The 18,543-nt window shown below is 32.9% G+C and overlaps 2 protein-coding genes across 2 annotated transcripts; both read right to left on the reverse strand.

Annotated features, from left to right (window-relative positions):
* Positions 1 to 216: 216 nt before the first annotated feature.
* On the reverse strand, positions 217 to 1,185 carry LOC145952756 (uncharacterized). Its single transcript, XM_083065717.1, has 2 exons — positions 1,054 to 1,185; positions 217 to 816 (listed from the first exon to the last, which is right to left on the reverse strand). Exons 1-2 carry the CDS (start codon positions 1,183 to 1,185, stop codon positions 217 to 219), a joined length of 732 nt encoding a protein of 243 aa, XP_082921843.1.
* A 2,859-nt stretch (positions 1,186 to 4,044) lies between these two features.
* LOC109813008 (E3 ubiquitin-protein ligase RMA1) lies at positions 4,045 to 5,983 on the reverse strand. The gene is made up of 2 exons (XM_020377106.3): positions 5,702 to 5,983; positions 4,045 to 5,150 (listed from the first exon to the last, which is right to left on the reverse strand). The coding sequence occupies exon 2, from the start codon at positions 5,086 to 5,088 to the stop codon at positions 4,504 to 4,506; it is 585 nt and encodes a 194-aa protein (XP_020232695.1). The 5' UTR covers positions 5,089 to 5,150; positions 5,702 to 5,983; the 3' UTR covers positions 4,045 to 4,503.
* Between the last annotated feature and the right edge of the window lie 12,560 nt (positions 5,984 to 18,543).

The raw sequence follows: 18,543 nt of genomic DNA on the forward strand, positions 1-18,543 counted from the left end.
GCATCACTAAATTTGAAAAGAATTTATTATTCTTGAGAATCGTGTGAGTCGTTGCACTATCAACGAGACACATATCTTCATTATTGATGCTATGGTCAATATCCATAATCCAATAATTTAACGATAATTTGTATATTAAAAAAATTCATAATCTAATAACATCAAAACATAAGAAATACCCAAAATCTAATAAATAAAATATGGAGAAAAAAAATTCTAAACACTCCCATCACCAATAAGGTGATCAATTTTTCCATTTGGATCGGCAAAGAAATCAGCAACATCCAAGTGAATAACATCCATATGACCATAATCTGAATCACCGTCTTCTTGAGCAAAATGTGTCTCTATCTTTTTCTTCTTATTAATTGATTCTTGGTAAAGTTCAACAAGATGCTTTGGTGTACGATAAGTACGTGACCAATGACCCTTGGCACCACAATGATAACATTTGTTTTCCTCGTGTTTGTTACCATGTCCATCCATTTCCTTCTTATTTTTCCTATTATTTTTCCACTTCTGGTGTGAAAAATTGTTTTTTACCTTATAACCATGACCACGACCGTCTTTACTACCACGACCACGACCATGACCACGACCACGACCACGACCACGACCACGATTATTTCCACGACTGTGACCATAGCCTTGACCACTAGTTTCTTTATCATGTTTTGCAATATTCACTTTTGGGAATGGAGCAGAGCCAGTTGGTCGAGTCTTATGATTTTTTAATAAAAGCTCATTATTTTGCTCAGTCACAAGGAGGCAGGAAATTAATTCAGCATATTTCTTAAATCCTTTTTCTCGATATTGCTACTGTAGGAGCACATTAGATGCATGAAAAGTGGAGAATGTTTTTTCTAACATATCTTCATTAATAATTTTTTCTCCACACAATTTCAATTTAGAAGTAATTCTAAATATTGCATAATTATATTCACTTACAGATTTAAAATCTTGTAATCGTAAATGCATCCAATCATAACGAGCTTTTCGGAGAATCACAGTTTTTTGGTGGTCATATCTTTCTTTTAAATTATTCTAAAGAACAAGTGAGTCTTTTATGGTAAGATATTCAGCTTTTAACCCTTCATGAAGGTGATGACGAAGAAAAATCATAGCTTTAGCCTTATCTTGGTTAGATGCTTTGTTTTCTTCTTTAATAGAGTCTCCAAGACCCATTGCATCTAAATGTATTTCAACATCTAATATCCAAGATAAATAATTCTTTCCCGTAATGTCGAAGAGCAACAAATTCGAGTTTCGCAATATTTGACATGTTCAATACTATCATAAAAGAGAGACAAAATTAGGAAAGAAAAAAAAATCATAAATAGCCATAAAATTATTGATTATTAATAGTGCTTTCATAATGGAAATCAAATTGTCTATAATTTAATATATATTATCACACACAAAATAAATAGAATATATGGTATATATATATATATATATATATATTGATATGACATAAAAAAAATTTATTGCAAAATATTTAAATTAATAACATGAGCAGAAAATATGTTTCATAATAATAATATTATTATTATTAGGCAGAATAAATGTATGTAATATGTAGAATGTATCACGTCAATAAAACATAGATATTTCTCACTTCTGGTGAAAAATTAATAAAATAATAGAAGTTGAACATTCTTCTTTGATAATGTCTTCTAGACATTTAAAAAATGTACGAAAATTTTTTTTATTTCATAGTATCTTTAGGACTACTTTGATTCAAAATAATGTAAATAATATAAATATTTGATAAAGTTCTTATTATGAAAGATAAATAACTAACCTTAAAATATATGTCTTGAAAAATATGATCTTCTTGAAAAAAAAAAATTTCACAGCTTTCTCTTGTAATTGCAAGACCAATAGATAAAAGACTATCGTGCTAATAACGTGTTATAAAAGGAAAAAAAAATAGAGAGAACAAATAAGACAATGTGAGATGGAGAAAATAATCTGATTGGTGTATTATCTTTGAGAGAGGACTAACCTATTTATAAGTACATGTGGTAACTGAACATTTATAAAATAAAAAGAATAATACATAACGAAAATATAAATGATAATGATTGATAATGAATATTGACATTTACTAATTAAGCCACTAATTATTATTTATAACAACAATAAAAATTTGAGAAGACATAATAATTATTTAATTTAAAACAATGACAATTACATGACATTCAAAGAAAATACATAATAAAATATAATTAAATACAATATATACAACATAAAATTAATTTTCGTTATCCTCTTTCCCAAATCATTCCTAAATATGTTGAACCACATCTGTCGTGGTGTATGTCTTTATTTTGAATCATTACTCTCATTTGAAAGTTTGTTGATCTAAAATTGAGATGAGCACGGGAAGATATATCGATTGTTGACATGCCAAACGTTTTTACTGTCCCTCCTTAACTCAATAAATTTTGCATGGTTGATAAATTGTTTCCCTTTTATTTCTATATATTGAACTGTTGATCTAAAATTACTTTTTTAATGGTAAGAATCAATTGTTTGATAAAAGATCGTAAATTTTTTTAAACAGCTTTTATTACCATGTATATGATTGCTCAAACGAGAGAATTACTTCAAGAAATTGGAACTTCATTAAAAACATCTTAATACATCCACAACCCAAACACCACAATACAAGTTCCAAGCTACAAATTAAAAACAAAAGTTCCTAATTACTAAATAATCTAATATATTACAAATTTATTATTATTAATTATCTATTAAATATAAATACAATATAGCCTAATAGATTTTTATTAAAACCCAAAACCTGACCTATATATTTAGTTAAAAAAATTTTAAAAAGTCTAAACTTAACTTTTTTAATATACAAATCACACCTTTTGTAGTCCAAGCTAGGGATGGCAACGGGACGGGGCGGGTACAGGTTTCATGATACCCATCCCCGTCCCCGCAAGCCAAACTCATCCACATCCTCGTACCTAGGGATGACAAATATACCCGTACTCGCGGGTAATACCCGAACCCGTCCCAACTTTGACAGGAAATACCTGGTTTGACCAGGTACGGGTACGGGTAAAACCCGATATATTAAATCGGATACGGGTATGTACTTACCCGTCTCGTACCCGTACCCGTCCCCGTTCCCATTTTTAATTTAATACTCACTTTCAATTTAATTATATTAAAGAATTTTAATATTTTTTTATGTGTAATTATTTATTATAATATGAGATAAAAAAAATAACCTAATTATAATTATAATATAATTAAAAAAAATAATTTAAAAATATTATATTTTAAAAAAAAAAAAAAAAAATTTGACGGTACGGGTACGGGTATACCCGATACCCGACGGGGACGGGAATGGGGATAAAAATCATATACCCGACGAGTACGGGTACAAGGACGGGGATGAGTTTGGCTCGCGGGGACGGGTATCATGAAACCCGTACCCGCCCCGTTGCCATCCCTACCCGTATCCGTACTTGTTGGGTATGTGATTTTCATCTCCATCCCCGTTCCCGTTGGGTATCGGGTATACCCGTATCCGTCAAAATTTTTATTTATTTATTTTTTTTAAATATAATATTTTAATTTATTTTTTTAATTATATTATAATTATAATTAGGTTATTTCTCTATCTCATATTATAATAAATAATCACACATAAAAAATATTAAATTTTTTTAATATAATTTAATTTAAAGTAAGTATTAAATTAAAAATTGGAACGGGAACGGGTACGGGTACGGGGCGGGTAAGTACATACCCGTACCCGTACCCGTACCCGATTTAATATATCGGGTTTCCAATTGATCACATTGTCGAAGGAAGGTTACTATTTGTATATGTATATCACAACGGGTACGGGACGGGTAAATAGTACAGATTTGAAAGCATATTTTGTTTCAGACCAAGAAACTGAAAATGTGGTGCAACAAAACACATCGTGATATACATATACAAATAGTAACCTTCCTTCAACAATATGATCAATTGGAAACCATTGCCTTCCAGGCTCATTTTAAAACCATCATAAGATGAAACAATTTACAAACAACTATTAGTTGTCTGGATATTGGAGTCTGTAACAGCATAATGTCATTATTCCTACTTAACAAGAAACATAAGATGAGGCTGCAAAAGTGGTTACAGCAGCATCTGGAGTATGACTCTCTGATTGGTTTGTAGCCGCAATGCCTAAATGTTGAGTCTATTGACACTGCAGTGATGATCAAGTTCCTCAAATAAACATTCTGCAGAATCCATTGTAGAATTAATTGCCAACAAAAGGGATGAAAATGAAGTAACTCCTTGCACTAACAACCTTAAAAATTGATGGATAGGATCATGCTGATTATTTTCTGCCTCCTTGTTATTGAGTGACCAAAATATTAGTTCTATCAATTTCACTGTAGCAGGTTTATAACTGAACTCAGTCACCTAATCCACCGAAGAAGTTACCAAACCATAGGATGTCCTAGTTGTGGAAGAAGCATCTCAGTTTCTGAAAGGCTGCATATGCTTAATTCTACGTGCACGGGGTCGAGCAGGAACTCTCGAATCAGTTTCATTTGAGTCTAACTGGCCACTACTATTATCAACATTTGCATTGCCATAAATTGGGATAATGCCTTCTTCAGTGACCTCTCCTTTACAAACTGGACATTCCTTCACATTTAAATACGCATATGACAACTTATGAAAGCATGGCCAACAGAACAAGTGACCACAGCAAGTCAAAACTGGATCTCTTGCTATGTCCAAACATATATTACAATGAAACATTCCAGCACAACCCTCATCCTCATCGGTATATGTTTCCACCCCCAATGCTTTAGCAATCAGATAGGTACCTTTCCTTTCACCCATTCTCCCACCTCTCACCGTCTCTTCTTCAATATCAATACCAAGCTGTTCCTGGTGCACCCTGCCTTCATCTTGAACATTACCAATTGTTACCAATTCTCCTGCATAGTTAATGATCTGAATTGGAGCATGACTCAGTGGCCGCCTCTGACGCTGCCTAGCTCTGAACACTACTGCTTCTAGGCATCTAATACGCTCTTCTAAATCAAGCTCCATTACAAACTTCAATTCTATGCACAGGTTTGTCCCATCAAAAACTCTTTCAAATGTCTCAATGCCTTAACACAAGCAAAACGAAATTTATGGTTCATACATTATACACTGATAAATAAATGATATTGATAGTCAAAACATAAACAAAGAGAAACACCAGACCCACATGATGATTCTTGCATTAGGCACAATGGAATTGAGGGTTACCATTCACCCTCCTTTACTCAAGTTAATCAAGCATTTCATACCCAAAATTTGCATAGCAAGAATCACTCTTGATGTGCCTTTAGCTGACATTCACAATGGTAATTTTAGATCGAGCGTTGACATATATAGATTCACTTTCTCTTTTTATCTCATTTTCCATTTATCCTTTTTTTTTTCTTCATCACATCACTTTATTACATTTTACACTTTCTCTCTTTACCCTTTCTGTTTCTCACCTCCTTCCCACCCCATACACCCAAAATGGGTGTCCAAGGAATAACACAAAACAAAATGCAAATAAAACCATAATTGATTATAAACTCAACAAAGTAAAACCCACACACATACCAAATTTAGATGCTGGAGAAAAGAAATAAAATTGATTCAAAAAAGAAAAAAGAGGAATTACCTAAATATTGATGATAAATATTCTTATGGGGCAATGATCAATCGGGTTTCTTGCTCTTGCTTTGAACTTGAGAGAAAAGAAATTGGGGAAAGATTATCTGGTAAACCGGTTCACAAATGGTTCTTTGAACTCAAATTTTGTGTTTCTTAGGAAAAAGTTGTAATCTTTGGGGAGGACTGTAGGTATGGAACGGATTTATGGGAATTTGTTAAAAACAAATAGTACAATCGGTTCTCTCCAATCTCAGTGCAATCCGAAACCGATTACGTGCTTTCTTTATCTTTTCTTTATTTATTTTTTTTAGTTGTTACTCAGTTGGTCTTGCTATTACACCACTTTTACCATTTAACTATATAGTCTGTTTATTGTTAAAATATTTACTCTAATAAAGACATAATTAGTTTTTATGGTAAACTTCTTTATTTATTTTTTGTTTTAAAGTACTTCTTTATCTATCTATAATTATTAATAAAGAAAATATATTTTTAAATAATTATTTTGGTATCTTTTTTAAAAAAAAAAATTGTCTATTCAATTATACAATAAATTCTTATGGATAAGAGATAAAATAGAGACAATATATATAAATAAATAAATAAATGTAACCCACTATGTAACCGTTAGAAGCATGAAGTGACTCGACCCCCTCTAATACTTATTATAAAAGGGATATATTCTGATAATCATCCTTTTGGTCTCCATTTTTTAAATAACTATCTACAACTTCTAATATTTGTTTGTGTATAACTATTAGAGGCACGAAGTACCTCGATCTTTCTAATAAAAATAAAGTGGTGCATCTCCTCGTTGAGAGTCTATGTTAAAGTCATAAATAAAATATAATCTTTAGTTAAAAAATATAGGTGTTAAATCACTTGTACCAATGATTTTTTACAAAAATATTTATAATTTTAATTTTTGTTCATAATTATAACTTAACATCATTGAGAGTGTAATGAATTAAAATTTGGGTAAAACATTAATTTGGCCTTGAAAGTGTGTATTATTGACACTTTAGTTCTTGAAAATATAAAAATTATAAAAATAAAAATAAAAATAAAAAAAGCCTCTAAAAGTGTAAAATGTTTTTTAGAGTAGTCCAAAATTTTAAAATAAAACATGCGACTTAAATGATAATATTAATTTATACATAAGAATTAAAATGATAATAAATAATTACTTTTAAAGATTTTAATGAAACAACTAGAACTTTCAAGGCTTTATTCATAATTTCTTTACTCGCATGAACTAAAATATTAGCAACATGCACTTTCAAGATCCAAAGAGTGTTTTACCCTTTTAAGGTATAATGACTTGATATTGACATGATATATTGATGTAATATTAATATAGTGTTATTTTATGTTTTATTCTCTATATTTTTTTTACTATTATTATATGTTGTTTTTTTATATGTACAATTTTTAGGTTTTAATTTTCACATAAACAATTATATATATATATATATATATATATATATATATATTTAGGGTTTAGGGTTTAGGGTTTAGGGTTTATGTGAGTGTGTGTGTGTTGGCACCTATATCCTTTATATTTCCTTCTCTAAATTGTTCTTATCAACACTTCTCCTTTTCTTTTATTTTATGGATTTTACTTCTTCTAAATTTTCTAATTTTCATTGACCAAAATAAGAGTCTTAATGATAGAAAGTTCAATTGTTTAGATAAAATAAAGTAGCTTGTAAGTAACAATGTTTTTGAGCAATTCCTACAATGGTGATGACTTGTAATATTGTTTTAATCTTGTTGCATAGAACAAGTTGAGATATATGATGTTCATGGACTAAATGCTTGAAGATAATTGATTCATCAAACACATATATTTTGTTGGGTCAAACACTTATTACTATATAAGTAATTTTGTATGTTTTACTCATTGTCATTAGTTGTCATATAACTTCATTTACTCAAGGTTTTCTAACACTGCCTCATAAACAAAATTGACAATGTAAAATTGTCAATTCTTCTAATGGTTGTTATACTTGTTCGATGGCACACTAGTGATTCACTCCAATAGTCTTTAATTATCAATGTGTTCCAAGTTTCTTCACAACAGTAGGAGGTGGTGTACCTACAAAAGAGACTCTAGCACTCAAATAAAATTGTCACATAGGTATCTACGTAAGCAATAAATGAATAACATCTTTTACTTTGATATACGTAACTATTTATATTAACTGTAATGTGCACTAGATCTCTGGGCTTTGGTTCTCCAAACCAATTAGGTAAATATAACCTTTAATCAAAGATTAGCTTTTATTAACTTGCTTAGTCCTAAACTATTATTATCATTGAGGTTATACCTTTCTGCATCCTTAATTATTGACCATACTGCTGGGACTTCAAGAATTAAGGATGTCAAATGGTTCCTTGGATCACGTTCTACCTAGAAAGATGTTGAAGAAGCCTTTCTTTATGTTTTGTTATCTCTCTTGTCAAATATTTGGGGGTTCCAGCAGTCAAAAGTACTTAATGAGTCCTTAGTAGTCTATTAATTCAAATAACCTTTCCAATATGGTTGTTTAAGGACCAAAAAATTGAAAATGAAAATGTTTCCACCAAACTACCACATGAGAAGATTTTTTGTAGTATTTCTCGTTCCTTTTTTTTATTTTCCTTTTCCTTATTTATGACCCCTTTCAAATATTTTACTTCACTTTCGTTCTCTTATTCTCCTCTTGTATTCTTTTTCTTTCTCTCTTGCTGTAAAAACCAATTGACTTACAACTCAAGCATTTTATATATTGCTTCATGTCAATGAGTATGCATTTTTATTATATTAATGTGATATAAAGGGTTTTATTTATTTATTTATTTATTTATTCATTTATGATTTTAGTAAATCAAAGGATGAATTAGGACCCCTCAAAATTTGTTTTAATGTTATCAAACTTATGTGTTTTTGTGAAACATAGAATGACTAAGTTATAAGTGATACCCTTAATAATATAAAATGAACATTTCAAATTAAGTCTTAAGCTTGTTCACATATCAAATTAATTTTATCCTCTATCACAAACGAATGTATTTATTATAATATTTATTATGTTTGATGTTACTATCATCTATTTTTAACGTATACCTTAATAGATAAAGAAATAAAAGCTTCTTTAGTACATGGAATGGCTATAAAATGAGGAGGTTTTCTTTTTGTCAAAGTAAATACAAGAAGATATGTCAAAGTATGCAAAGTCAGCATGAATTTGTTTTGTACTAACACACACTAAAATTCCTAACTTTTTTTACCCAAAAGTTAATAAGCAACATATTTGATAAGATAATAAGTGATCATTTGGTGAAACACGTTAAATGCACCAACAAAGACGTCTTCACACAAAGAAGAAAACGAAGGAAGACAAAGTAGGTCAGAGAGAAAGACTCGAGGGATTTTTTATAGACACAATATTATATCCCTTATCATGTCTATTTTTACTCCACAATTTAGTATCAAAACTCGGCAATTGATGGGGTTGAGCATCAAATAGTACTAAAGGAAAATACCTAGAGATAGGACGTAGTAAAAGACAATACTTTCCCGAAGATGCTTCTCTTACAAGGTCTCCTACCTTTAAAGAAGAAAACTATACATATTGGAAGGACAAAATGAAGATGTTCACTAAGTCCACCCAATATCGCCTATGGAAGACTATTACATGCGATGATATTCTTGTTACAAAAGTTAGGAGTGAGAATACTCGAGAAGTCTACAACACTCTCCAACTCAACACCAAGGTCAAACACATCTTGGTGTGCACTTTATTGATGACAAAGTATAACAAATTTTGCAGTTGCAAGACTACATAAGAAATGTGGGGAGGCATCAAGGTGACTCATGAAAGGCACTAACAATGTGAGGCTCAAAAGTCAAAAATTAAGTATGATATTTGGTTAAAATAACACAAGTGTCGAACCACTTGTAAGATATTTATGATTTTAGTTCTTGTTGATAATTATAACGTAACATCATTAAGAGTGTAATTACATGATACTAAAATGATGTTAATGTAATATTAATCTAATATTGCCCTCTCTCTTATTTTGTGGGTTTTACTTCTTTTAAATTCCCTTGTATAAATTAATTTTCATTGACCATATATGAGAGTCTCAATGATGTAAATTTCAAATGTGTTTCTTGGAAAAAAAATGAAGTAGCTTACAAGTAGCAATTTGTGTAAGCACTTCTTACGATGGTGATGACTTGTAACATTATTTTAATCTTGTTGCATGGAACACCTAGAGATATACAATGTTGAAGAACTAAATGCTTAAGGATGCATGATGTGTAAACATTAACTTTATTCCCTAAATTTGAAATACACTATTATATTGCCAATCCACCTCACCATGTTTCTTTGGTGGCTTAACTCACCACGCTTTGCTTTAGGTGGGTTGACTCACTTTGTCACCCCTTCATACTGGTCCTTAAAGCTAAGAAAATGTCAAATAATTTTCTAGAATGTCAAATAAATCCTTAATTTAACTATTTGCTATTATTTTGGTGCCTAAATATATGTCAAAGTTATTACTTTAGTCATACATTTTTTTAGTTTTTGGACTAATATGATTACGAATTTTCACGTTCAAGGATGTATTTAACAATTTCTTAGTTTTAGGGACTAGTATGACAATTCTTTCCAAATTCAAGGATCAATTTAGATATTTACTCGATACATGATGTATCAAACACTTACTTTAAATTTTCTTCGTCAAACACTTACTACTATATAAGTAATTTTTCATGTTTTACTCAATGTCATTAGTTATCATATAACTTCCTTTACTCTAGGTTTTCTAACATTATCACATAGTCAAATTTGATAGTGTAAAACTAGCTAGTTTTTTGTTCGGATGTAGGTGTTTTTCTAATTTTGGTTTTTGTTTTCCATATGAATTATTGATGTAGGAAGTGATGGAATAATGCCCAAGGATCAATTCAAAAAGAACGAAGAGGAGTGGGCTAGGCATAAAAGAGAAAGACCCAAACTTGTGTTGAGCTTTGGGTTATGTATTTGTATCCATATCTTATTGTTTGTAAATATTTCTTTTTCTTAATTTTGACCTTTTATTTCGAATCAATAAGAAAAGGAATTTATTTCTTGTAATTTTTTCCCTTAGGAGTGTACCTAGTGTTCTAAGGGGTGTAACTAGTAGTTGAAAATGTACTATTTGGACTTGTTTAGGTCAAGAAAGGGTGGGAAATATTTTAACTAGAAGTGGACGTCCTCTTTAAGCTCTCCACACTCTCTCATTAGCTTCACACAACCCCCCACCTAGTCACATGTTTACTTCTACACCCCTTTTCTTACTTTCACACCCCCATCACACCATCCACACCATGCCTCTTATATAACTCTCATTGGATAGTCTATAGATCTAGGATAGTTGGCACCTAGTATTTGAATTTAAAATTTGAAATTCAAATTTTGGGAATCATAAATAGTTGGCTTAAATACAAGTTAACCTACACCTAACCTTAACTAACTTAACTTGCACCACAAGCTAACAAATTCTATATATAGGAAGTAACACCATTAAGATTAATGAGAAAGAGAATGAGATTGAGTTTTCTCTCAACTTTCAAGTCTTTGAGTTACTCTCCAAGAGTGCAACTCCATATGCAACTTTTATCAAGGATTATTTCCTTATGATGAGTCACAAAGAGAGAACATCCTACATATAGACTTCAATGGTTAAATGAGAACAAGGGTATGGTAGTGGACCAACAAGTGAAAGTCAAGTTTGCCTTTGGGAATTATAAAGATATAGTTTTATGTGATATAGTTCCCATGGAAGTTTGTCACATTTTGTTGGGAAGGGCATGGAAATTTAACAAGAAATCCATGCACAACAATTTTACCAATGAAATATCCCTCACACAAGAATAGGAAGTTTGTATTACATCCTCTAACACCTACCCAAGTGATAGAAGGTCAAATGAAAATGAAGTATATAAGGGAAGAAGAAAATAAGAAAATAAAAGAAAATCAAAAACAAACCCTAAAGGGTAAATGGAGTAAAAAAGAGGAAGATGTCATTTGTCAAGAGATTGTAAAGAAAAAAAGTCATTTTTCTATAAAATTAAAAATTAAAAAAGTGAAATCAAAAGAATTATCTACGTTGAATAATCCCTTGTTCCACCATTCAATAAGTTGGTAAAGAACATTATTTCTTCCTTTTGGAAAGACAGGCTTAAGCATGTTTTTCAACCCATTAAATGTGAATTCTCTAGTGCATATGTTCTACTTCTTTCTAAAAATTCTAAAACATTTGAATTAGAACATCATGCATCTTGGTTAAGAGTGAGAGCTTTGTTGTTGCAGGGTGGGCACCCTATTACTTTTTTGAATATCATATCTTATGGTGTCACTCTAAACTATCTCACCTATAATAAAGAGTTTTATGCTCTTTTCAAAGCCTTCCAATCTTGGGATATCATTTTTTCCCAAGAAGCTCTTCATTCATAATGACCTTAAGTCGCTAAGATATTTAGGAAGGCAAGGAATTTTTTTTGTATATAGTTTATTTTTTATAAGAGCCTAAGTGATTGTGTAGGGCACTAAATGCATGTTTTTGTAAATTTTAGTGAAAAAAACATATTTATGAAAAACTAAAAAAAAATATAGTTTTGGTTTAGATAGTGTTGTAGGTGCTATAGTTAGTTCAAAAAGGGTTCACGTCAACCCCAATAAAATAAAACTCATCAAGGATAGGCTTACCTCACATTTAGAGAGGATAAATAAGCAAAATCTCTTTGATGTTCAACAAGAAGACAACACTTCTAATGCTTGTGATGTATTTTCTTTTGCATGTGTTGTAAAAGAAAAAGAGGATGCTTTGGTTTTAAGGACAAATCCTCTTGAAGAGGGAGGATATGGAGGAATCATGCCTAAGGGTAAAGTTAAAAAAGAATCTAGAGGAATAAGCTAGGCATAAAAAAAGAAGGTCTAAGTTGTTGTTGAGCTTTGGATTACTTATTTGTAGTCCATCTCTTCTTCTTTGTAAATAATTTCTTTATTTTATTTTGTGTCAATTAGAATAGGAATTTATTTCTTGTAATTTTTTCCTATAGGGTGTGCCTAATATTCTATAGGGGAGTAACTAGTAGTTGGAAAATGTGTTATTTGGGCTTGTTTGTGCCAAGAGAGGGTGGAGAACATTTTAACTAGAAGTGGACGTCCACTTTAAGCCCTCCACACTTTCTCATTGGCTTCACATAACCCCCACCTAGTCACACATTTACACATGTGCTTTTATACCCCCTTTCTTACTCCCACACCTCCCATCACACCATCAACACCATGCCACTTGTATAGATCTCATTGGATGGTCTAGATCTTGTCGTAACCCGAAAATTTTTGATCTCGCGACCTATGGTTTAGACATCCTTTTAAAAGTCTCATTAATTAAGGAATGCCCGGACACCAGACTAATCCTTAATTAATGATTTTGAAAATAGATTCATGGAGTCGCCACCAATATTTTACTTAAAACATTGGAAAAAGAAAAGGTTTTTAAAGATCCAATAATGGCCTTGATAACCATAATTAGGTTCAGGGGTCGGTTACGTGTAGGGAAGGTATTAAGCACCCCTACAACGCCCCTCAATCGGTACCCTATGATGAAGTTAACGTGATAAAAATTAATAAATTAAATATTGAATCCTCTTTATTAATATTTATTTACATATTGAAAATTTAAATTATACGACTAACCCTAAAATATCTACAAGATTTCATTTGTTATATAAATAAAAGATAGAGGTAAAGATGAGAAATAAAAGATATAGAAGAAGATTGATTGAAATACCTCTTGAACGAGTTCTATTGAATCTTCAAGTAAGGAGAAGGTGCTTTATGGCAACCTTTCACACTACAACATGCCTCACAAATACCAAGAAATACAATAGGAGGGAGAGAAATAGAAATTTCGAGCTCTAAGGAGTCCTGGACAAAATTTTGAGGCCCTGAGAACTGTGCCCAAGCTGTCTATTTATAGGCATCAGAATGGGGGCTAGAAAGGCTCGTTCCGGATTTGGAACGGGCCGTTCTGGATCCGAACGTTCTGTGTTAATTTCGTATATTGGAACGACCCGTTCTGAAATTGGAACGACCCATTCTAGAGGTGCGTTTAACACATAATTTCTATGCTAGAACGGCCCGTTCCAAATTAAGATTTGAGGCCTTTCTTGTCACTTGGAACGACCCGTTCCAATTTGGGAACGGCCCGTTCCAAAGGTAGGTTTTAGCCCTTTTTTAGGAGTTTGGAACGGCCCGTTCCAATTTAGGCACGGCTAGTTCCAAACTAGGGTTTTAGGCCCTTTTTGTAAATTGGAACGGCCCGTTCCAGTTTTGGAACAGCCCGTTCCAGGCTACTAAAACTAGCTTATTTGGGCTTTTAGCCTTTTGATGTCATGTCTTGTTATTTCCGTGCTTGGGAGCTCTATTTCTTTGATAATAAATGTCCATTTCTTTGTTTGTATGCCCCCCAAATGAAATTGGGTGTCTACAGCTTCCCCTCTTTACTTGTCCTTTGGAATAGTTATGTGTTACTTTTCCAAAGGCAAGTAAAGACATAGGCATTTCGTTTGGGTCTTCTCTTTGTCTCTTTGTGTGACGCTTCTACGTTTCTTCTCTTGGATAGGTGTATTTGCTTGTATCATTACCTTTTAGAGCAGCTGAGTGTTGGGTTGCATACTCTGAGGTAACAAGGGTGACAAACTATACACCTGATCTTCAGTCTTCGAGTAGATGCTCCATTATTTTTCTTGTGATGGTGTGTGCCTTTATTTGTAGCTTGTTTAAGAGGGAGTATTTTTGTAGCCTCTCCAGGTTAGACTGATATTTTAAGGCTTCAACTGGCCTCTTCTAAAGGTAGGTAAACCCTCTTTGTTGTTGTAGTATTTTCATAGCCTCTCCAGGCTGTAATATTTTCATAACCTATCCAGGCTGTAGTATTTTCATAGCCTCTCCAGGCCGTAGTATTTTCGTAGCCTCTCCAAGCCGTAGTATTTTCGTAGCCTCTCCAGGCCATAGTATTTTTGTAGCCTCTCCAGGCTGAAGTATTTTCGTAGCCTCTCCAGGCCGTAGTATTTTCATAGCCTCTCCAGGCCGTTTGCTGGTGTTGATGATGTGATTGCCCCTTGACAAGGATTGTTGGTAAGTGGTGCCCTTGTGCTAGTGGGAAAAGGAGTAGATGGTTGATAGAGATTCTGGTGCTACCCCTACCAAGTGAGTATTGTGATGCCTCTCTAGGCGCCTACTTTTGATAGAGTTTTTTTTTCTTCTGAATTTCATTTTTGTTTAGCTTCGGCTCTTTCATGTTTGAAGCTTTCCTTTTTCTTCGATTTTTCTAAATGCTTCATCTTTTTTAACATTTACGAAGCTTGCCTTTTTCTGTTTTATCTTGTGTTGTCATCATTGGTGGAGGGATCCCATCCCATGATGATGTTATTTGTTGAATCTTTATTAATGAATATTATTTTGAAAGCCACTCCTGGCTTTGGTGAGGAAACCATTCCTAGTCTGGCATTCTCTTGGATCATCTTTCATTTGGTGAAGAAGTAAGGCATGGTGGCCTCTTCATGCTTATAGACTTGCTTATTTGGTCGATTCCATTCTATTCCGCTGTTGATATGTCTTTGCTTAGTGGGCACATAGAATTACTTGGGGTTGCCGTTTGACACCACTTTGGCTCATGCTCGGCTATTTTGCTTTTACAAGTGCTTTGTCTTGAAGACTCCTTCTGACCCATAGCAAGTAGAATGCATGGATGCATGGATGTAATGAAAATGCAAGACAGGAATGATTCTTTTATTTATTCCATTTTTTTGTGTAACACCCTTCCATATGCCCCTACCACATATGCATTCAATGAAGTTTATGCTCATGTGTTTAGTCCTAAACATGCAATTCAAATTTTTTTTTATGTCAGGAAATTAACCTGTGCGCGTTAAGGTTAATGTCGACGATTTCTTTTTATCCATGCCATTTGTGATTATCGCCGGGATATGTTCTTTTGAACTCAAGGTTTCAGTGGCTCCTTGATTATCTAGTCAATGTATAGTCAAGCGTCTTCAAACTCCATTCGGGGATGTCTCGGCCTTCTCTCTGCGAGTATTCACTGTGCATTTTCCGTGTATCTTTTCGGTACCATTTTAATGCCATAAGGGTCAAGAGAAATGAAGAAAAAAGATGTTTGTATTTTTTCAAAAGGTTGTTAGAAGGGATTTTTTTTTCAAAAGGGGTTTTTAGAAGAATGGCTGGCCAAGGTGGGCTTTAGTGTTTATGGCTATTAAACAAAGCATATTTGCTACAAAGAAGCTATCATTGTATTTAGCCTTTTTGGAAAGTGAAGTGATGACTCGGGGTCGTACTCTGATTGGATGATTCCTCTGAGCCGCCTTTCGGTTTTCAACTTAGGTTGCTGCTTTAATGTCCTAACTTTTGCCTAGGTCACTTGAGATGTTTTCCCTAGCGGACATTTTTCTTTTGATCTTTTCTTTTTCCTAGGTTACCTATTTTTACTTGTGGGTTGCCTAGCAGATCTTGCCTTAATTTTGCGTAGCCCCCTTAGTGGATTTCTACCGGGCTTTCATTTTTGCAGCGTTTATATGGGACGCCCTATTTTTATTAAACCCAGTCATGTTTGGATTCCTGATTGTTCCTTTGTTATCCTTTCCATGCTATTATTGAGTAACATCTTTTTCACAAATACATTTTGTTTATTAAGAGTTAATGGATGAGGCCTAGAGTGAATATTTAAAGGGAGAAGAGAAATGAAAGAATGTTATGGCATTTAAAAAAGCACTTCCAATTTACATGTGCCCCTTTAGCAAAGCTCAAAGGCCCGGGCATGCTCCGAGTTCGTGATTCGTACACAGAGAGATTAACCGAGGTTGCCCCCTAGAGAGGCATGGTTGACGATTGGTTGAACTACGTTAGGAACGCATTCTCACTTGCTTGAATGTGGGTGTTTGGACTTCGGAGTGAAACCTTTATGAATTCTGGCTTTCTAAAGTGACTACTCAAGCCGTCTTTCGATTTTTAACTTGAGCATGCATTGCTTTTTTTACATATATATGTATATCCCTAACTTTTGCATAGGATGTATCCTATCGGGATTTTGATTCCTTTACCCTAATTTTTGCCTAGGACGTCCTTTACGGGTTTTCGTCCTAATGGGTTTTTGTCATGCAATGCCTTTATTCTTCAATTGGGTTTTGTTGTAATTCCCTAGAAGCAAGGATTCATTCATTCTTAATCATTCCTCCTATCCCAACAGTTGTCATTTCCGCATGGGAAGCTCTCGGTGTTTGAAGCGTCAATTTGGCGTGTTATGCCCCCCAGTCTTCTTGCACAATTACTAGTTTTTAAGTGCTTTCAATTTGATGTATCAAGTTTGCACTTGATTTCCAGTGATCTCATTATTTGATTAACACGCACAAGTTAGGTTTCCCTTTTTATTCTTATTTATTATTTACAAGGAAGGCATATTATCTATATGAAGTGCAAAATAGGATGCAAAGGTGATTGAGAAATTCAACAAATATCATTCTCATTGATTTATTTGTTTAGAGAACATTCTTTGTACAAATCTTTCGGTGCACTTTGACAATGTTGTAACAGGCTATAGAAGCTAATGCTTGAATGATGTCCCTATAGACATGCTTGCTCGTTCGTTGATTTGCAATTAGTTCTTGTTTCTTCTCAGATTCTCTTCTTGCTATTCCCATCTGAAGTAACCGTCAATAGGATCTTCGGGTTCGCCACTATTTTGGTGATTGCCAAAATTTTCATCTTTATTGACGAGGTTGATGAGTCAGAGAAGAAAGATGCAGTTTGGAGTGATTTGATAACGAATTGGAGGTGTAAGGGAGCTTATTATCAATTTTATTTTTTTAAACTCCCTAGGTTCATGATTTCTCGTTCATCAGCGGAGTTTTCTTTAGCTTCCCAAACTATGTTCTTTTGAAGCAAATTCTTTTTCTCTCTTTTTTTGTTCTTTTTTTTTTGCTTCAATTTCCTTTTTTGTGTACCTCCTTTTCAAAATTTCAAATAATCTCCTATTTGAGTTGAGGAATGACATCTTTCTAAATTGAAAGAAGTCTGAGAAGATGTAGACTTTGTCTTTTGTTGAAAGGATGACGAGAGTCCAAAGTCTAGTAGGCCTCCTTAGTATAAGAGCACACAATTCTTGTACTTTAGAATGTTCTCCTTTCTCAAAAATCTTTACATACTATGTGCCTTCCATTTTCTAATGAAAATATATGCTAAACTAAAAGATGTATGATATTTTTTTTCTGCCTAAATTTTATCATTTTTTTACTAAGGTTATGATGCATGATTTTTTCTATATATTTATTTGTTTTTGTTGTTTTTTTTTTTTGAAATAAACTATCCTATATGATGCTTTGAGGTTTAGGTATATAGAAGGGAGTTAATTTTTTTATATATTTTTTTATTAATATCTATTCGTTTGTAATTCTTATCCATTTGAAATAAATAAACACAAACAAATGCAACACACATATGCTCAAACAAATGTACACTCGCGAATAACCACGTTTAAATCTTTGGTCTGTGGTCCCTGCAAGAAAAGTGCATTGTATAGGACAGTTCTAATCTCACTGGTCTTAAGGCCCCCAAGGTGCCCCCATTATAGGACCCAGTATCTCTGTCGCCGTCACCTACCAAACTCTAAGGTTTGTCGCAGTATTTCGGGCTAGAGTAACCGGTTATCACCTTGAGTGTGTAATGAGCCGTAATTTAGTGCTTCAATTCATATCATTATGGCATTGATTACTTCTCACATTTAGGCTTAATT

The sequence above is a fragment of the Cajanus cajan genome, chromosome 10, assembly GCF_000230855.2.
Source record: "Cajanus cajan strain Asha chromosome 10, NIPB_CcT2T_4, whole genome shotgun sequence".
NCBI lineage: Eukaryota > Viridiplantae > Streptophyta > Magnoliopsida > Fabales > Fabaceae > Cajanus > Cajanus cajan.